This window comes from Leucopleurus acutus, assembly GCF_964270905.1.
Source record: "Leucopleurus acutus genome assembly, chromosome: 12".
Classification (NCBI taxonomy): Eukaryota; Metazoa; Chordata; class Mammalia; order Artiodactyla; family Delphinidae; genus Leucopleurus; species Leucopleurus acutus.
This window is the reverse complement of record NC_139154.1, coordinates 76,865,061-76,887,674: the sequence shown is the minus strand read 5'-3', so window position 1 is coordinate 76,887,674 and position 22,614 is coordinate 76,865,061. Positions and strand designations below refer to the sequence as shown.

Sequence of the window (22,614 nt, the reverse complement as noted above, 5' to 3'; positions counted from 1 at the left end):
CAGGGGTTGGGGTGTGGAAGAAATGGGGAGATGCTGGTCAAAGGGTACAAACTTTTAGTTAGAAGATGAGTAAGTTCTGGGGATCTAATGCCCAACATGGTGACTATAGTTAATAATGCTGTAAACTTCAAATTTGCTAAGAGTAGGTCTTAAGTGTTCTCACCACAAAACAGAAGGTAACTATGTGATCAATGTGTTAACTTGATTAATCACTTCACAATATATAGTATAATAAATCATCACTTTGTATACCTTAAATAAATCATGTTGTACAACCTAAACATATGCAATTTTTGTCAACTAAACCTCAATAAAGCTGGGGAAGAAATCAAGATGAAAAAAATTGTTAATTAGAATCAAGTTAAATTTCAAATTCAGTTCTTCGGTCACACTAGTCTCATTATTTAAGACTATTTTTTAGAGCAGTTTCAAATTCAATTTTACTAAATGTAGAGCAATTTAGGTAAAACTGAGTGGAAGGTACAGTAAGTTCTCATACACCACTCTCCCCTCCTCCCAAATATAGCCTCGTACACTATCAACATCCCACACCACGGTATTACATCTGTTACAACGGATGAACCTACACCGATACGTCATTATCACCAAAAGTCTACAGTTTACGTTAGGGTCCACTTGTGGTGTTAAAATATTCTATGGCTTTTTTTTTTTTTTTCTTTTGCGGTATGTGGGCCTCTCACTGTTGCGGCCTCTCCCGTCGCGGAGCACAGGCTCCGGACGCGCAGACCCAGCGGCCATGGCTCACGGGCCCAGCCGCTCCGCGGCATGTGGGATATTCCCAGACCAGGGCACGAACCCGTGTACCCAGCATCGGCAGGCAGACTCTCAACCACTGCGCCACCAGGGAAGCCTGTGCTCATTTCTTTTTAATGTAGAGTACTATTGCATTGTGCAGATGAACCACAGTTTATTTAACTATTAAAGGACATCTTTATTCAAGTTTTGGCAACTATGAATAAATCTGCTATAAACATCTGTGTGTAGGTACTTCTGTGGATATAAGTTTTCCACTCCTTTGGGTAAATACCAAGGAATTTAACTGCCAGATCATATGTTAGAGTATGTTCAGTTTTGTAAGAAACTGTCAAACTGTCTTCCACAGTGGCCATAGCACCAGCAATGAATGAGAGTTCCTGTTGCTCCACATCTTCACCAGCATTTGGTATCGTACTACCCACATTGCCAGTGCTTAACAGCCACGTGTGGCTAATGGCTCCCATACCGGACAGTAACATACAGGATAGTTCCATCATCACAAAAAGTTGTATCGGCAATGCTGCTCTGTTTAAAACTTAATTGTTTATACGTGGAAGAAGAACTAAGGTGACAGCCTTTTTTTTTTCTCTGCATAAATCCATCCCTTCTCTCATTGCATTTTGATGGTTTTTGCTTATATTTGCTCAGAAGTTCAAATCCCTGCTCAGCCACTATATGTCCATTAATAAATTATTTACCCCCCGCCCACAGTCTCAGCTTTTTCATCCTAATCATTTATCAGGTTAGTGCATTAAATTAGATAAGCAAGATAGGATAAATTACAACACTCATCATGTTAAGTCCTCACGTGCAAACTTTTGCCTGTTAGGAGTTTGTTTATTGAAGGTCTCAGTACGGCACTTTGAAGATCCTTACTGAAGGCAAAAGCATAATACTGTATTTACCTGATGTGGATTTCTGTAACCCAAAAGTAGATTCGCTGCTTTTATATCAGCATGAACATATTCATTTTCATGTATATATTCCAGTACATCCAACTGTGAAAAGAAATATATAAGGTTATACTGATGTCTATTTAGAACTCCAGATCAACCTGAACATTGTGAATAGAGAATAACACGTATTTTTTTCACATTAACAATGACAAAATGATGTATTTCACAATTATGCATTTATCTATTCTAAAATTATCACATGTGCTGGTCACTCATCCTGGGAAAAAGGTGAATAAAAGGATCCTCAAATATCAAGTGTTTTAAATGCACCTCTGATGGAGAGGAAGCCAAGACTCAACAATGCCTATGCTCCTGACAGCACCGTGCCCAAATCACACTGTGCAAAGAGGAAAATTATGATAAAATCAGAGATCTGAAGTGAAATAATCATGACGCCCACTCAACAATCCCTCGCCCAAGCAATAATTATAAATAAGTTTTTGGGGCTCCCAGAACAAAAGCCCACATCCAGGATCACAGAGAAAGGCATTCTCCCTCTGTAGCGTAACAGAAAACACCTATGCTTCATCTCTGAAACCCTTGAGACTTGCATGTTACCTACGCCTAGTGCTCAATAAACATTTGTTGGCTGGCTACAGGATGGATGGGAAAATTAATGAGTTCTGTTTGCCATATCCCAACCTGGCATGAGTAGTTGCATTCTATCTAAAGTGGAAAAAATAAAATGGAGCTTAGGCAAACCAAACACAAACAAGATAAGACGAATACGTGGTATAAACAAAATGTGTGCATGGGTGCTATTAAGATTTCATTGCTTTTTATTTGGCAAAGTATATATTATTCATTGCCACACTAATTACTGCCACCATCCCAAACTCATAATAAAAATGTTATAGCACCCCCTTACCACCACATGTGTAGTATGGAAAATAATATATTTTGCCATACTTTGCATTGTTATAAATATAACTGACAAAAGAGAGGTTATTCTTATAGAAATGCAAGCTTGCTCTGATATGTAAAACAAAGCTGTGAGAAAAAAAAAAATCAGCCTGTAGAACCAAGCCTAATTGAGTTTGTAGTGCCAAACACAGCACATTCTGTCACTTACAGAGCCCACTGTTATTAATTTCACCAAAATAGTATCTATGCTCAATAACTGACATTTCTAGGGCAATAATCCTTCATTCTCTGATAATTCCACAAAGGGCAACAATTTGTATATTGTAACAAGTAAATGATCTGAAAATGGAGCATGGGAAATAAGTCATTCTTTCTTACCATTCGGATACCTAGCTGCAGGACAGTTGACTTTTTAAAAGTACCATTCTGGTCTGAGATCTTCTGCAAATCTATTCCCAGTCTTTCCATTACCATAAATCTGTAACTATAAGAAGGAGAAGTCAAAAGGAGATGTTAAAATAGCAATGCTGAAACTGTCTATTTATGAATTTGAAACAATGGAAAAATACCCCCAACTTAACAATAAAGAATGATGCAATCTGAACCATTAGAGAACGAATGTACGTTATATTGCCATTCTTTTGCAGAAACATACTAAGTATTTACTTTGCAGTTAGTTTTTGAGTAGAAGAGCATTCTGTGCCGAACCACTCACACTGTCTTAGAACATGAAAAGAGAAGTCTTTCTAAATTAGTCTTGAACTTAATTCATTTTGACTCCATCACCTTCTTGCCATATGGCCTTGAGCAATTATTTTTCCATACAGAAGATTTTATTTATATTTGTTTCTTGACCTTATAAAATCATATTTACTTTCTCTATACATTTATAAACATGTGTTTCCTAAATGTATGTCTTCTTTTTCTTTTCTGTGTGGGACCTCTCCCTGCCCCTTTTCTTCCCTTCATATCTGCCCCAATTCTATATCTATCTATGTATACACACACACAAATACACATAGGAATTTTTGTATTTTTTTGACAAAAATGCAATCTAATTATATGAACTTTTCTGCATCATACTTTTTTCAATAATATCTCATTGAAATCCTTCCAAATCAACTGGTAGAGCTTTAATTGATTCCTTTAATGGGCTGTAGATGTACCATGTTTACTCAGCAATTCACTCCCCTATAGGTAGCCCTTTACTTTGTTTCAAGATTACTGTTTGTTCATTTTTTAAAAAAATTTATAGCATTTAAAGACCATTTAGGCAAAGCACTGACCTCTGAGCCTATCTTCTCACCTACGAAAAGCAATTTTATCACCTATCTTAAAAGGCTACTGAAAGAACAAAATGGGTACCTAACAAATGACATGTTTTAAAAATCACTACTATTAATTATTTATATGTGATGACTAGCCATGTTTGGTGAGTTTAAAAACATTTCTACAAATTTTTGGTTGTGCCTCTCAAGAGATGGAGCTTAATTAGATCTCCTCTCTTGACTATGGGGTAGACTTAATGACTTGCTTCTAGCAAAGAGAATACAATAGAAATGATGGGCTGTCACGTCTACAGTTAGGTTATAAAAGGACTGTGACTTTCGTTTTGGATGCATGCTCTTGTGTGTGCTCTTTCTCCTTCTCTCTTTCAATTACTGCAAGCCAGCTGCCATGCCTTTATGACACTCAGGCACCCTCTGGAGAGACCTGCATGGTGAGGAAGTGAGGCCTGCCAACAATCACGTGAGAGAATTTAAAAGCTGATCCTCTTAGGCCTGCCAATAGCCACATGAGTGATTTTGAAAGCAGAACTTGCCCCAGTCGAGCCTTGAGAAGACTACAGCCCAAAAGACATCTGACTATATCCTCATGAGAAGGTCTGAGCAAGAACCATCTAGGGAAGCCATTTATACACAGATAACTGACCCACAGAAACTAAGATAATATTAGTTTGTCATTATAAGCCACCACATTTTAGGTCATTAGTTATATAGCAACAAATAACAGACCACATGAGAAACAGTTACAGGACAATATTTGATTATAATAATTCCATTTTACCTTTTTCCCTTGAATTCAGCAATACCAGATCCATAAAACTGAGGAATTCCTAAATAATCAAGCTGTTTGAGTTCTATCCATTTTTTGACTGCAAAGACAAATTTCACAGGAAAAAAGGTATACTTTTTTAGAAAGGTATTTCTTACTTTTGCGTAGATGCTTAAACTTATTTAGCTAACTTAAATAGAAATTAGACCTTCCTAAAAACATTTTTTAAAAATCAAATATATCTAGCTAATAGTTGCAAATTCTATTTATCACTATAATTAACATAAAAACATACACGGATTTCTAACATTTTAAAATTTCAAATCAGTTATAATCAAAACAAAAATATTCATAGTCACTCTACTCAATACTATGTAATGACCTATATGGGAAAAGAATCTAAAAAAGAGTATATATATATATACATATATAATATATATATGTATATATGATTCACTTTGCTGTATAGCAGAAACTAACACAACATTGTAAATCCACTATACTCCAAAAAACTTTTTTTAATATAAAAAATAAAATATGCAATAAAAAACAGAAACAAAAATAGCATAGTCATAAAATGCATTGATATCATTTACACAAATGTTTCTATTCATTAAAAAAATTAATTCTCTTTCATGTTTGTTACATTTTTAAATATAAAATATGTTAACCACCAAAGGATCAGTAGAAAGACAGCTTTTTCTTCCATATTACTAAAAGTCTAAAGCCACAGTAGTCAAAATAAATAAATAAAAGTTGGGCAGAAAAATCATCTTACTCTGAAACTGTTGTACTGAAACTGTTTTGATTAAATTTTGTTTAAAAAAGTCAAATCCACTTAATCAGGCAGCTTATTTAATTTTTCATTTTTCTACCATATATGCTCAATGTTTAAGACAGCTCTACTGATAAGCAATGAAGTCTAATGGATTCTGTTTGTCACTCTGACATAGTTTAAGCAGTTAGTAACGACTATAGTCTTAATGCTCAGAAGGTTCTGTTAAAGAAAACAAAGTTAATTATTGAGGTTAGACTCATCATTCTCTTTCCTAAACATAATGTAAAGGACCTTAATTATACTCATATCAATTTCCTTTAAGCTTTACTAGTCCATCTATATCATACAGTATTTATAACATGCTTTTTTTCTTCTTAGCTCTGCTCATATTTATTTCATATTCCAATCCTCTAACTGGTAGTTCTTACATCTGATATCCAGCTCCAATTAATTACTCAACATACAAATATTTAACATTTTTAACTTATTTTCTAAATCATCTTAATGTTTAACCATTTCCATATACTATGCCCGAATCTATTCTATGGTCATTCCTTTTCTTTATAATCTACTGCCCATTTTATTGTCTTTTCCTTATATCCTTTTTATCCAAATGGTTTTTTGTGAAAGAAGCAATTTCATTTTACTATCTTTTATACCTAGAGAACTCTTGGTAGCTTAGGTCAACAATCCAGCATTTTATGTAAAGTAAAAGAAATAACTTTTACTTGACATATATAACCAATTATGTATATAATATCAAGATTTGTATACCATCTGTCTTGTTTTTATATAACAGTTAACTATCATTTTACAATAAAAATTCCTAATTGAAAAGAATTTTCCATAAGGCCAGAAAAAGACAAAAATATTAACAGTCACTTTAGCAAACATATATATGGAAGTAGCTTACTTTGCTAATTTTACTTACTACAGTCTCTTTTGGCCGCTCTTTGATAAAATTTAAGTTCTGAAAATAATGGGCCATTTTCTTGATATTCCTATAAAAGAAAAGAACAGTTAACTTTATTAGAAAAAATTTTAAAGATGGAATTGGTATTTCAACTGTGAAAATGAGTATACATATGTAATATAGTACTTGAATCACAAAAATCTCAGAAAAGCACTAAATAAACAAAGAACCTCATTTTTAACATTTTGTAATGCTATCTCTACACAGTCTTAGACATGAGAAAGTAGTCTTCTTATGGAAAGAACTTACTAAAAACACTAAGAACTGTACACGTACACAGACACTCAATGTGTACTAACATGTATAACAGGGTGGATACACTGCAAACTACCCTGGTGGTTCATTCATACATGAATCTTTACTGAGTGTCTACAATATTTTGTTCATAGTACTAGCCACAGGGGATACAAACAAAAATAAAACCTCATTCCTGCCTTTAAGGACTTTATCATCTAGAGCAGAGAGGAAAAGAAAGGCAGAAGATAGAGAGCTAGATAAGATACAAGGATGATAAATGTCAATGCAGAAGAACAAAATTCTCCAGTCTTTACATTTTAATAATGTGAAAATGTACATTAGATGTATTGTTAATTAAAATTATGAAAACTAAAGGTGAGAAACATTTTTACAAAAATGAAATGAATAAAGCAGAAAATAAAAATGTCAAATATATGTGAAACACAAATTTAAGAGCAATACTTACCACTTTTATTACATGTCTTGCATCTTTATCTGGGTTATTTACGGGGAAAGCTGCAGAACAAAAGAGAATGAGAAAACAATAGTTGTTCCCAATTACTGAATGCCTACTATATCCCAGACACTGGACTAAGAACCTCTTATGGTAGGTATCACCTCCATTTTATACAAGATGCTTCTAAGGTTTAACAAGTTGAATAATTTGTTCACTAAGTAGCAGCAGATTGGGGATTGAAACTCAAGTGTGACACCACAGCCCACACTCTTTACCATAAACCATACTCAAATATTCAAACACGGAACCAACAGATTATATCAATCACATAGATCCAAATGTAGGGGAACCTATTTTCTAGATATATAGCATTAAACCCAATAAATGATATATACTATAATCCATTGATTGAATTTTGCTAAATTAAAATCTATGATAATTCAGAAGTGAACACTGATTCATTTTAAGTAGAAAGTTCAAAACAACTTCTACTTGGCAAAATTCTAAAATAAATCAAGTTAGAAAGAGAATAAAGTCTTTAAAAAATCATCTCCTGAGCCTAGCAATCAACTATTCCTAAATTAAAGAGTAGGTATCTCATAACATAAGCTCATTTCAATTTATCTTACTTCATTTTATTACTTACCATTTGCATTTTAGATACAGTAATCCAACTTAAGAAAATTCCACTGTTCAAATTCTTAAATCAAATCAATCATCTCATCTACATTATCTAAATTATTAAAAGATTACTTTGTATTCAAATCTTGATAAGAGAAGTTGACATGTATATTTATTCATATTGTGAAGGTCTAGAATGTTGTCATTCAACTATTTACTCTTCATTCATTTATTCCTTTATTCATTCAACTAACCAATATTTATTTATCAAGAAGCTAGAATAGGCAAGGCACTGTGTTAAGTGTTTGTCAGGATGATGTTTAAAGGAAACTGAAAGGATTCCCTCCATCCCCCCAGCAAAGTCAGCCACAACGTCCTGTCCACTGTCCACCACAAACCGTGGGGTGTTGCTCCAGGACCTTGATTCAGACATGTATCCTCCCCCATCCATTAAACACTAATGTCTCTGTCACTAACTCCGAGCTCTATCTCCAGTCTTGAAGCTAGGCAAGTAGAGGCCTTGTAGGGCAGTGGGGTGCAGCTCAACAACCATCAAAGAAATAAAGATCTGTAACAGGCTACTTAATCTTCAGTGGAATATGCAGATAGAATCTCTGGGTTTGGCATGCAGATACCTTTGAGAGCAGTTTGTACTAATTAGCATATTGGAAATGAAAGAAAATAGTGTGTTCCTCTCTTTGCTGTTGTAGAAGACACATGAAGTCCCTTATAACCACTGTGTCATAACTATGAAAGAGAAAAGCATCCCTTTGTGTTCCCCAAAACACATGCTATTCCTTTTGGGATAGACTAGCCAAGCTGAACCCAAAGCCTGCACAACCTGTTCCTCCTCCAGCTTTGAAAGAGCTGATGGAAGCTATCTGGCTGGTTTGAGGCGCCGATTTTGCAGAAATGTCCAGGTGCTTACAGGAAGGATAATCAACAGTGAGAGGTGGAAGCGCACCTTGGCTGCCCAAGGTGCCCACTGCCCCACCATGGGTAAAGCCTGGGTACAGAATGTTGCCATCCTTTACCCGATTTCATTGAACAAGCCTCTGACAGGTCTCCCATGCTCTAGCTTTCTCCTGGCTTCAATCCGTCTTCTCCAGGATGACCCAGGGGAAACGGAGTCAAGATGACGGAGTAGAAGAACGTGCAGTTCGCATCTCCTCACAAGTACACAAGTATGCATCAGAGCAATTCTCACAGAGCAACTATTGGGCGCTAGTGGGGGACCACTGACACCTAAGGGGATGGGAGGTGCCCCTGTATGACCAGGCCAGGGGTCGGGCCTGAGCTCCTGTGATGGGAGCGCCAAGTTCAAGCTGCTGGACTAACAGAGAACTTCAGGCCCCAGGGAATATTAATCAGTGTGAGCTCTCCCAGAGTTCCTCATCTCGGCACCAAGACCTGGCACCACCCAACTGCCTGCAAACTCCAGTGCTGGACATCTCAGGCCAAACAACCAGCAAGACAGGAACACAACCATACTCATCAAAAAAAATGAGATGACAAAAAAATATGTTACAGATGAAGGAGCAAGGTAAAAACCTATAAGACAAAATAAATGAAGAGGAAATAGGCAAGCTCCCTAAAAAAGAATTCAGAGTAATGATAGTAAAGATGATCCAAAATCTGGGAAATAGAATAGAGGCACGGATCGAGAAAATACAAGAAATGTTTAACAAGGACCTAGAAGAACTAAAGAACAAACAGAGATGAACAACACAATAACTGAAGTGAAAACTACACTAGAAGGAACCAATAGCAGAATAACTGAGGCAGAAGAACAGATAAGTGAGCTGGATGATAGAATGATGGAAATATTTGCTAAGGAGCAGAATAAAGATAAAAGAATGAAAAGAAATGAGGACTGTCTAAGAGACCTTGCAGACAACATTAAACACACCAACATTCAAATTATAGGTGTCCCAGAAGAAGAAGAGAAAGAGAAAGGGTCTGAGAAACTATTTGAAGAGATTATCCTCGAAAACTTCCCTAATATGCGAAAGGAAATAGCCACCCAAGTCAGGAAGCACAGAGAGTTCCATACAGGATGAACCCAAGGAGAAACATGCCACGATACCTATTAATCAAACTAACAAAAATTAAATTCAAAGAAAAAATATTAAAAGCAGCAAGGGAAAAGCAACAAAGAACATACAAGGGAATCCCCATAAGGTTATCAGTTGATTTATCAGCAGAAACTCTGGAGGCCAGGAGGGAGGGGCAGGATATATTTAAAGTGCTAAAAGGGAAACACCTACAACCAAGATTACTCTACCCAGCAAGGATCTCATTCAGGCTGATGGAGAAATCAAAAGCTTTACAGTTAAGCAAAAGCTAGGAGAATTCAGCACCACCAAACTAGCTTTACAGCAAATGCTAAAGGAACTTCTCCAGGCAGGAAACACAAGAGAAGAAAAAGACCTACAAAAACAAATGCAAAACAATTAAGAAAATGGTAATAGGAACATACATATCAATGACTACCTTAAATGTAAATGGATTAAATGCTCCAACCAAAAGACACAGGCTGGCTGAATGGATACAAAAACAAGACCCATCTATATGCTGTCTACAAGAGACCCACTTCAGACCTAGGGACACATACAGACTGAAAGTGAGGGGATGGAAAAAGATATTCCACGCAAAAAGAAATCAAAAGAAAGCTAGAGCAGCAATATTCATATCAGATGAATTAGACTTTAAAATAAAGACTGTTACAAGAGACAAGGAAGGACACTACACAATGATCCAGGGATCAATCCAAGAAGAAGCTATAATAATTGTAAATATTTATGCACCCAACATAGGGGATCCTCAATACACGGGAAAATGCTAACAGCCATAAAAGGGGAAATCGACAGTAACACATTAATAGTGGGGAACTTTAACACCCCATTTACACCAATGGACAGATCATCCAGACAGAAAACTAATAAGGAAACACAGCTTTAATTGACACAATAGATCAGATAGACATAATTGATATTTATAGGACATTCCACCCGAAAGCAGCAGAATACACTTTCTTCTCAAGCACACATGGAACACTCTCCAGGACAGATCACTTCTTGGGTCACAAATCAAGCCTCAGTAAACTTAAGAAAATTTAAATCATATGGAGCATCTTTTCCAACCACAATGCTACAACGCTATGAGATTAGAAATCAATTACAGGAAAAAAAAAACTGGAAAAAACACAACCACATGGAGGCTAGACAATACACTGCTAAATAACCAAAAGATCACTGAAGACATCGAAGAGGAAACCAAAAAATACATAGAAATAAAGGGCAATGAAAACACGACAACCCAAAACCTATGGGATGCAGCAAAAGCAGTTCTAAGAGGGAAGTTTATAACAATACATTCCTACCTCAAGAAACAAGAAAAATCTCAAATAAACAACCTAACCTTATACCTAAGCAACTAGAGAAAGAAGAACAAACAAAACCCAAAGTTAGTAGAGGAAAGAAATCATAAAGATCAGAGGAGAAATAAATGAAATAGAAATGAAGAAAACAATAGTATAAATCAATGAAAATAAAAGCTGTTTCTTTGAGAAGATAAACAAAATTGGTAAACCTTTAGCGAGACTCATCAAGTAAAAAAGGGAGTTAGAAATGAAAAAGGAGAAATTACAACTGACACCGCAGAAATACAAAGCATCCTAAGAGACTACTACAAGCAACTCTATGCCAATAAAATGGACAACCTGGAAGAAATGGACAAATTCTTAGAAAGGTACAAACTTATAAGACTGAACCAGGAAGAAATAGAAAATATAAGCAGACCAATCACAAGTAATGAAATTGAAACTGCAATAAAAAATCTTCCAACAAACAGAAGTCCAGCACCAGATGGCTTCACAAGTGAATTCTATCAAACATTTAGAGAAGAGCTAACACCCATCCTTCTCAAACTCTTCCAAAAAATTGCAGAGGAAGGAACACTCCCATGCTCATTTAACAAGGCCACCATCACCCTGATACCAAAACCAGACAAAGATATCACAAAAAAGTAAAATTACAGACCAATATCACTGATGAACATGGACACAAAAATCCTCACCAAAATACTAGCAAACAGAATCCAACAACACATTAAAAGGATCACACACCATGATCAAGTGGGATTTATCCCAGAGATGCAAGGATTCTTCAATATACACAAATTAATCAACGTGATACACCATATTAACGAATTAAAGAAAACTATATGATCATCTCAATAGATGCAGAAAAAGCTTTCAACAAAAGTCAACACCCATTTATGATAAAAACTCTCCAGAAAGTGGGCAGAGAGGGAACCTACCTCAACATAATAAAGGCCATATACAACAAACCCACAGCAAACATCATTCTCAATGGTGAAAAACTGAAAGCATTTCCTCTAAGATCAGGAACAAGACAAGGATGTCCACTCTCACCACTATTATTCAACATAGTTTTGGAAGTCCTAGCCATGGCAATCAGAGAAGAAAAAGAAATAAAAGGAATACAAATTGGAAAAGAAGAAGTAAAACTGTCACTGTTTGCAGATGACATGATACTATACATAGAAAATCCTAAAGATGCCACCAGAAAACTACTAAAGCTAATCAATTAATTTGGTGGTAAATTTGCAGAATACAAAATTAATACACAAAAATCTCTTGCATTCCTTCCTGTACACTAACAATGGAAGATCAGAAAGAGAAATTAAGGAAACACTCCCATTTACCACAGCAACAAAAAGAATAAAATACCATGAATAAACCTACATAAGGTGGTAAAAGACCTGTACTCAGAAAACTGTAAGACACTGATGAAAGAAATCAAAGATGACATAAACAAATGGAGAGATATACCATGTTCTTGGATTGGAAGAATCAATATTGTGAAAATGACTATACTACCCAAGGCAATCTACAGATTCAATGCAATCCCTATCAAATTACCAATGGCATTTTTTCACAGAATTAAAACAAAAAAATTGTACAACTTGTATGGAAACACAGAAGACCCCAAATAGCCAAAGCAATCTTGAGAAAGAAAAATGGAACTGGAGGAATCAGACTCCCTGACTTCAGACTATACTACAAAGCTACAGTAATCAAGACAGTATGGTACTGGCACAAAGAAAGAAATACAGATCAATGGAACAGAATAGAAAGCCTGAAGATAAACCCATGCACCTATGTTCAACTAATCTATGACAAAGGAGACAAGGATATACAATGGAGAAAAGACAGTCTCTTCAATAAGTGATGCTGGGAAAACTGGACAGCTACCTGTAAAAGAATGAAATCAACACAATACACAAAAATAAACTCAAAATGGATTAGAGACCTAAATGAAAGAATGGACACTATAAAACTCTTAGAGGTAAACATAAGAACACTCTATGACAAATCACAACAAGATCTTTTTTGACCCACCTCCTAGAGCAATGAAAATAAAAACAAAAATAAACAAATGCGACCTAATGAAACTTAAAAGCTTTTGCACAGCAAAGGAAACCATAAACAAGACGAAAAGACAACCCTCACAGTGGGAGAAAATATTTGCAAATGAAGCAATTGAGAAGGGATTAATCTCCAAAATATACAAACAGCTCATGCAGTTCAATATCAAAAAAACAAAAAACCCAATCAAAAAATGGGTGAAAGACCTAAATAGACATTTCTCCAAAGAAAACATACAGATGGCCAACAAACACATGAAAAGATGCTCAACATCACTAATTATTAGAGAAATACAAATCAAAACTACAATGAGGTATCACCTCACAAGAATGGCCATCATAAAAAAATCTACAAACAATAAATGCTGGAAAGGGTCTGGAGAAAAGGGAACTCTCTTGCACTGTTGGTGGGAATGTAAATAGACACAGCCACTATGGAGAACAGTATGGAGGTTCCTTAAAAAACTAAAGACAGAACTACCAGATGACCCAGCAATCCCACGTCTGGGCATATACTCAGAGAAAACCATAATTTAAAAAGACACATGCACTCCAATGTTCACTGCAGCACTATTTACAATAGCCAGGACATGGAAGCATCCTAAATGCCCATCGACAGATGAATGGATACAGAAGATATAAACAGTGGACTATCAGCGATAAAAAGGAACAAAACTGGGCCATTTGTAGAGACGTGGATGGACCTAGAGACTGTCATACAGAGTGAAGTAAGTCAGAAAGAGAAAAACAAATATATATTAATGCGTATGTGTGGAATCTAGAAAAATGGTACAGATGAACCTATTTGCAAAGCAGAAATAGAGAGACAGAGTAAGAGAATAAATGTATGGTCACCAAGGGGGAAAGGGGGAGGTGGGATGAACTGGAAGACTGTAATTGACATATATACACTACTGGGTATAAAACAGATAACTAATGAGAACCTGCTATATAGCACAGGCAATTCTACTCAGTGCTCTGTGGTAACCAAAATGGGAAGGAAATCCAAAAAAGAGGGGATATATGTATACATATAGTTGATTCACTTCACTGTACAGCAGAAACTAACACAACATTGTAAGGCAACTACACTCCAATAAAAAAAATTTTTTTTAAAAAAAGGAAAGTGAAGGGAAAAAAGGTCAAACTAGTATTGAAAACTGTCAGTTAGATTATGATCAAATTCTTCAGGTATATTTTCAGTATATTTACCAAAATGCTATGTCCTCTCACTACTACTACTAACATTTTTCCTTTGCTCCTAACGCTATCAACTTGTCTTTTCTCTACAAATTCACTTAATAGATGTAAAAAGTATGTTATAAATTTACTAAACTATATAAATTCTACTTCACAGCTAAGCCAACTCATGCACAATTTTCTTAAGCAATCTCCAAAAACTTTGATGTTAGCAATGCTATTAGTCAAAGAAATTACTGATACTTCAATTTTGGTTGGTATTAGATATAAACTGTGAACCCAGACCTCTTTACAGTAAAAAAGAAACTAACTTATTTATATTAATTAAATTTTTCTTTTCCTCTTTATTCATATAGTCATTTCATTTTCACCCACGCAGCAGTCCCAAGGGAACCGCAGGGGGAGTAGATTATCCATACCTAGGAAGAAAAAAACTAAAGAAAGTATAAAAAGAAGAAGGGGTCCAGTCCTAGTATAGAAGAAAGGATGAGAAGAGCCTGTCCTCCCACCCCATGGCAAACTATTTTTACCATTATGGTACCCAAGGCTGGAGAGAAATAGTCCTGCCCTAACCCTGGTCTACTCAGTACAATATTGACTCTAGGCAATGGTCTTTGCTTCCTGAGGTAGACGGCAGTAGAAACTCCCTGCTTCTTTTCTCAAAGCAAGTATCCAAAACAGCAAATACATCTTTAAACCCAACAAAATGTAAGAAACAGAAAAGCACAAAAGGAAAATGAGGGTTTCAATTAGATAAGTAACTTATTATGTTGCAAGTGGGGAAAAAAGATATCCAACCAGTCCAATGTTCTACTCCTTGCTGATTTCAATCAGTGTATCTTTACCGCTTTATAGTCTGAATCTTCTTTTCATATGATTTTACACGAATGTGTTGACAGATACTTGAAACATTCCCACACTTGTCATTTGATAGCTACACAATATTCTCTATAAACTTCCAAGTCAGATTATATTAGAGGGCCTAAATCCAAAATCAATTGACCAGAAAGCTCTTGGAGCTGGATTTTGAACAAATAAATTGTCCTAGTGACCATGGAGGTCTCTTTACAGCAATCGATCAGTTAATTAATTAAATATTTATTTCCTACTATAAATAAATAGAATTCTTCACATTCTAGGTAGTGAAATTAAATAATGACAGAAAACAGACAAAGACAAGGTATCTGCTTTCATAGTCTAGTGGAGAATTCAGACATTCATCAAATACTCATATGGGATGTAAAACTGTAACTATCACAAGTGTTAAAAGGAGAGGTGGACAGTATGATGAGAATGTACAATTTAATTATACAAAAGGGAATGCTTGTGCAAAAATAGCTGAAGAGGTGATGAAGGGCCAGATGCAAATCTATCTAAGAATTTCTCTCCATGAAAGATTTTAAAAGTTTGAGGTAGGGCTTCCCTGGTGGCGCAGTGGTTGGGAGTCCACCTGCCGATGCAGGGGGACACGGGTTCGTGACCCGGTCTGGGAGGATCCCACGTGCCATGGAGCGGCTGGGTCCGTGAGCCATGGCCGCTGAGCCTGCGCGTCCAGAGCCTGTGCTCTGCAGCAGGAGAGGCCACGGCGGTGAGAGGCCCGTGTACCTCAAAAAAAAAAAAAAAAAGGAAAAAAATGAATAAATAAATAAAAGTTTGAGGTATAGTTGAGGAACAGGAAACACATAATGAGATTTACATCTTGAACAGATCACTACACTGCAATGTGGAGAAAAGACTGAAAGGGAACCAGAGTAGATATAGATAGATTAGTAAGGATTTAATATTGATAGATTAAAGAGAGAACTATAGATTGGATTAGAGTATCAATGGCAGATTAAAAGAATGAGCAGATTCCAGAAATTTCAGAAAGTGAAGCTGATAGGACTTGACCATGGAGGGAAAGGGATCTAGTCTGGTAGGTTATAGCTGACTGATCTATTAGAAGTTGAGAAGAAAGATCAATCATAGACAATGATAGTGTTGAAAGTATAGTAGTCTCACATCCTCATTTAAATTTCTGATGAGAAGTCTGATGACCTGATAAGGAATGCATTGTACATTTATATGATATTTGCCTTTCTAGCATCTCTTTTCTATTCATTGGTAACCTCATCTGGTTGTTCCTTTGAGGAACCAAACCTCCCACTATCCATGTAGACCTAGTAGGGGTGCCTATCACAGTGTATCCTCCCTTACATTCCAGAGTTGAGCACATGACCAAGCGTAGCACTTTGGAATGTACAAGCCCACAGGCCACCATAACCAGTTCAGAAAAAGCAAAGTGCCCCAACTAGGTATAAAAGTCTTCCCTAGCATTTGACATTAAAATGCTGCATAACACAAGATAGACCATAAGCTTTAAGGACACCAAAATCCTAGAAATAGCAGTGATCACTTTCCTTCGGTAAATGGAAAATAAAGCCTGATAATAAAATCCAGAACTGAGGAAAGTAGGGTTAAGGCAGGGAGAAAGAGTCCTAGTGACATTGCATAAGCCCTAGAGCTACCCATACCTAAAGCCAGAAAAGCCCTGTACTTCTCACTTACAAGAGTTAATAAATCCCCCTTTTGCTTAAATTCATTTGAATTTCTGACACTGGCAACCAAAGACTTACACAGACTGCAACAACTGTGTTCCATATGTAAGATTATTTTAAAGGTATCGTGTCATAGTTTAATGAGCAGTATTAGGTATTACATATAAAGCAGGTCTTACATAAACACAAAAAAACAAACAATTCAAGAGGAGGATAATTATGAATTTTTAAGCATGTAATGGATACTTTACATATACAAAATAATGATGCATGCTATAATCAATAACATCTTTGATTTGAAAAAAGATGCAAGTAATCACAATAAATTTGAATAGACTAAGCTCACCCTCTAAGGACAGAAACTGTAAGGTTGTTTAAAAAAAATGTATACTAAAACCTAGTGGTGCAGAGAAACAAAATAAAAAGATAAAAAATAAACTAATTAGCCAAAATTAGCTGAAAGAAAGCTGGAATATATATTTTCAAAAGTATGTAAGTCTCAGGAAAGAAGAATTATTAGACATATAGTCCACCCTAATCATAAAAGGAAGGATTCAACAGAAAGACAAAAATTATGAACTTGAAAGCATCTGATAATGTGCCTTCATAATATATGTCCAAAACAAGCAGAATTCCAAGGAAAAAAACTGACAGAGTGAAAAAGATCATGGAAGATTTTAATACAATTCCATAATATATAAGCAAAAACAAATTAAAACAATAGAATTAACAGTGCTTATCTAAAGGCCACATAAAGAACAACAGAAGAATATATTTTCTTTTTAGCCCAACATAAAACATTGTTTTAACTGCCCCTATTTTTACCGAGAAAGCAGGTTTCATCAAATATCAAAGAACAAGGATTATTAAGGCTACATTCTGTGACCATAATCCCTGGTCCCTAGGCCAAAGAAGAAATCACAATGAAAATTAGAAAATACACAGGACTATATAATATTGAAAATATTATATTGAATCTAGTTAGGATGTAGTTAAAGTGCAAATTTACTGCTTGTTTTTCTCTGATAGAATGTAAGCCGCACAAAGACAGAATAGTTTGTTTTATTTAGATGTATCCCAAGCACCTATTATAAGGCCTGGTGGGCATTCTTTAAAATTTTGATGAATAATTTAATGAATGAAAGTAGCATCTAGAAAGAAATTTATATCATTAAAATTTTCATTTTAAGAAAACTGAGGAGTACCCAAAGCCTACATAGTAGGCTCCTGCACTTCCCTCCACCGAATATACAGCCACAAACCCAGCAACTCCCTCTGAAAGAGATTCAGAAACTAGCTAAGCAAGGGAGTCCTTAAGCTGAAACAAAAGGATGCCAATTATTAAAATGAAAATATATAAAAGTATAAAACTAGCTGGCAAATACAGTTAAATTCAGAATATGCTAATATTGTAGTGGATAAACCATTTACAACTCTAGTATAAAGATTAAAAAACAAAAGTATTAGAAAAAACTATATTATAATTTGTTAATGAATACATGGGACAAAAACATGTAAATTTTGACAACAAAAACATAAAATGTGTGGAGGGGGAGCATAAAAATGTAGAGTTTTTTGTTACTCAAAGTTAAGTTATCAGCTTAAAACAGCCTGTTACAAGCATAAGATGCTTCATGCAAGTTTTACGGTAATTCCCCAAACAAAAACTTTAGATAAACAAGTGATAAAGAAATCAATGCACATCATTATGAAAAAATCATCAAATCATAAAGGAGGAGAGCAAGAGAAAAAGAAAGGAACAAAGGAACTACAAATCAACCAGAAAACAATTACCAAAATGGCAACAGTATGTTCACACCTATCAACAATTACTTTAAATGTAAATAAACTAAATTTGCCAAAAGACAGGGTGGTTAAATGGATAAAAAGAATAAGACCCAACTATATGACATCTAAAAGAGGTTGGTTTCTGCTTCAAAGACACACAAGATTGAAAGTGAAGGAATGGAAAAAGATGTCCTATGTAAATGGAAACCAAAAGAAAGTAGGGGAAGCTACACTTATCTCAGACAAAATATACTTTAAACCAAAAACTGTAACAGGAGACATGACCCAGCAATCCCACTACTGGGCATATACCCTAAGAAAACCAAAATTCAAAGACACATGCACCCCAATGTTCACTGTAGCACTATTTACAATAAACAGGACATGGAAGCAACCTAAGTGTCCATCGACAGATAAATGAATAAAGAAGATGTGGCACATATATACAATGGAATATTATTCAGCCATAAAAAGGAACGAAATTGAGTTATTTGTAATGAGGTGGATGGACCTAGAGATTATCACACAGAGTGAAGTAAGTCAGAAAAAGAAAAATATCGTATATTAATGCATATATTTGGAATCTAGAAAAACGGTATAGATGATCTTATTTGCAAAGCATAAATAGAGACACAGACATATGGAGAACAAATGTATCGATACCAAGGGGGAAAGGGAGGGTGTGGAAGGAACTGGGAGACTGGGATTGACATATATACACTATTGATACTATGTGTAAAATAGATAACTAATGAGAACCTACTGTATAGCACAGGGAACTCTACTCAATGCTCTGTGGTGACCTAAATGTGAAGGAAATCCAAAAAAGAGGGGATATATGTATACGTATAGCTGATTCATTTTGCTGTTCAGCAGAAACTAATGCAACATTGTAAAGCAACTCTACTCCAATAAAAATTAATTTTAAAAGATAAATAAAAGACAATGAGGATCCTTATATAATGATAAAGGGATCCGTTCATCAAGAGGATATGACAATTGTAAATATCTATGTACTCAAGATAGGTGCACCTAAATATATAAAACAAATATTAATAGATCTGAAGGGGGAAATAGTCTGCAATAGAATAATAGTACAGGGCTTCAATACACTGCTTTCAACAATGGACAGATCATCCAGATTAGCAAATCAGTGAGGAAATAAAGGATGTAAACTACATGTTACATAAGAGGGACCTAACAGATATATACAGAACAGTCCATCAAAAGCAGCAGAATACATTCTTCTCAAGCACACATGGAATGTTTTTTAGGATAGATCATGCTAGGTGACAAAGCAAGTCCTAACAAATTTAAGAAACTGAAATCATATCAAGTATCTTTTCTGACCAAAATGGTACAAAACTAGATATCGATTACAAGAGAAAACCTGGAAAATGCATAAGTATGTGGAGATTGAACAATACACTCCTGAACAACCAATGGCTCAAAGAAGAAATTTTTTTTTTTTTTTTTTTGCGGTACGCGGGCCTCTCTCTGCTGTGGCCTCTCCTGTTGCGGAGCACAGGCTCTGGACACACAGGCTCAGCAGCCACGGCTCACGGGCCCAGCCGCTCCGCAGCATGTGGGATCTTCCTGGACTGGGGCACGAACCCATGTCCCCTGCACCGACAGGTGGACTCTCAACCACTGTGCCACCAGGGAAGCCCTCAAAGAAGAAATTTTTTAAAATCAAGAAATAACTTGAGACAAATGAAAATGGAAACACAACATATCACTACTTACGGGTTACAGCAAAAACAGTTTTAAGAAGGAATTTTATAACAATAAACATCTACACTAAGAAAAAAGAAAATCCCAATATATATTCTAACTTTACATATCAAGGAACTAGATAAAGAAAAAAGGAAGCTCAAAATTAGAAAAAGGAAATAAAGATCAGAATGGAAATAAATAGAGACTAGAAAGACAATTGAAAAGATCAAGTCAGACAAAGACACTACTAGAAAAGAAAATTACACACCAATATCCCTGATGAAGATACATGCAAAAATACTCAACAAATAATTAGCAAACTGAATTCAACAGTACATTAAAGGATCATATACCACAATCAAGTGGGATTTATTTTGGGATGCAAAGATGGTTAAACATATGCAAATCAATTAACGTGATAAACTACATTAACAAAATGAAGGATAAAAATCATATGATCATATCAATAGATGCAGAAAAAGCATTTGACAAAATTCAAAATGCTGTCATGATCAAAAACTCAAATACTGGGTACAGAAGGAACATACCTCAACATAATAAAGGCTAATTATGTGAAGCCCACATCCAACATCACACCCAAAAGTGAAAAGCTGAAAGCTTTTCCTTTAAGATCAGGAACAAGATAAGGATGCCCACTCTCCCCACTTTTATTCAACATAGTACTGGAAGTCCTAGCCAGAGAAATCAGGCAATAAAAAGAAATAAAAGACATCCAAACTGGGAAGAAAGAATGTAAAATTATCTCTGTAGATGACATTCTATAGAGAAAATCCTTAAGACTCCAGGATACAAAATCAATATACAAGAATCAACTGTGTTTCCATACACTAACGATGAGGTATCAGAAAGAAAAATTCAGAAAACAATCCCACTTATAGTATCATCAAAAAGAACCCATTACTTAGGAATAAATTTAACCAAGGATGAGAAAGATCCGTACACCAGAGACCTGAAAACATTGATGAAAGAAATGCAGAGGACACAATAAATGGGAAGATATTATGTGCTCATGGATCAGAAGAATCAATAGTGTTAAAACATTCAGACTACCCAGGGCAATCTACAGATTCAATGTAATACCTACCAAAATTCCAGTGGCATCTTTCACAGAAATTTCTTAAAAATCCTAAAATTTGTATGGAACCACAAAAGACCCTGAATAGGCAAAGTATACTGAGCAAGAAGAACAAAGCTGGAGGCATCACACTCTCTGATTTCAAACTGTATTACAAAGCTATAATAATCAAAACAGTATGGTATTGGCATAAAAACAGAAGTGTAAATCAATGGTACAGAATACAGAGTCCAGAAATAATTCATGGTCAATTAATTTTTGACAAAGGAGTCAAGAATATACAATGTAGAAAGGACAGGCTCTTCAATAAATAGTGCTGGGAACACTAGACAGCCACATGCAAAAGAATTAAACTGGACCCTTATGTTATACTGTACACAAAAATCAACTCAGAATGGATTTAAAGACTTGAGTGTAAGACCTAAAACCATAAAAGATCCAGAAGAAAACACAGGGGGTTGGTTCCTTCATATCTGTCTTGGTAATGACTGTTTTGGATTTAACACCAAAAACAGAGGCAATAAAAGCAAAAATACGTAAGTGGGACTAACTAAAAAACTAAAAATTTCTGCACAGCAAAGGAAACCATCAACAAAATGAGAAGGCAACCTATGGAATGAGAGAAAATATTTGCAAACCACATACCCAATATCAAAATATACTTACTAGGATCATACAACTCAATAGCAAAAAAAACCAAATAACTGAATTTTAAAATGGCCAAAGGCTCTTATAGATTTTCTCCAAAGAAGACATTCAAATGGCCAACAGGTGCATGAAACAGTGCTCACCATCACCAATCATCAGGGAAATGCAAATTAAACCACAGTGAATATTACCTCACACCTGTTAGCAGGGCTATTATCAAATAGACAAGAAGTAACAAATGCTGGTGAGGATGTGGAGAAAAGGAAATGCTTTGTACACTATTGGTAGGAATATAAACTGGTATAACCACTATGGAAAACAATATGGAGGTTCTTCAGGAAATTAAAACTAGAACTACCATGTGATCTAGCAATTCCACTTCTGGGTATACCCAAAGGAAACAAAAGCCTGTTTGAAATGACTCCATAATGTATGATTCCAACTGTATGCCATTCTGGAA

At 35.4% G+C, this 22,614-nt stretch overlaps 1 protein-coding gene across 3 annotated transcripts in view; it reads right to left on the bottom strand.

Moving 5' to 3' along the window:
• VRK2 (VRK serine/threonine kinase 2) overlaps positions 1 to 22,614 on the bottom strand; it is a gene marked incomplete at its 3' end in the record, with an annotated part of 96,931 nt that overhangs the window by 49,161 nt on the left and 25,156 nt on the right. For all 3 annotated transcript variants that reach the window (XM_082851380.1, XM_082851382.1, XM_082851381.1), the window contains exons 3-7: positions 7,107 to 7,156; positions 6,362 to 6,431; positions 4,665 to 4,752; positions 2,976 to 3,081; positions 1,683 to 1,775 (exon numbers count right to left, since the gene is read on the bottom strand). In XM_082851380.1, the coding sequence (XP_082707506.1) occupies positions 1,683 to 1,775; positions 2,976 to 3,081; positions 4,665 to 4,752; positions 6,362 to 6,431; positions 7,107 to 7,156 (407 nt within the window). The remainder of the gene's footprint in view (positions 1 to 1,682; positions 1,776 to 2,975; positions 3,082 to 4,664; positions 4,753 to 6,361; positions 6,432 to 7,106; positions 7,157 to 22,614) is intronic.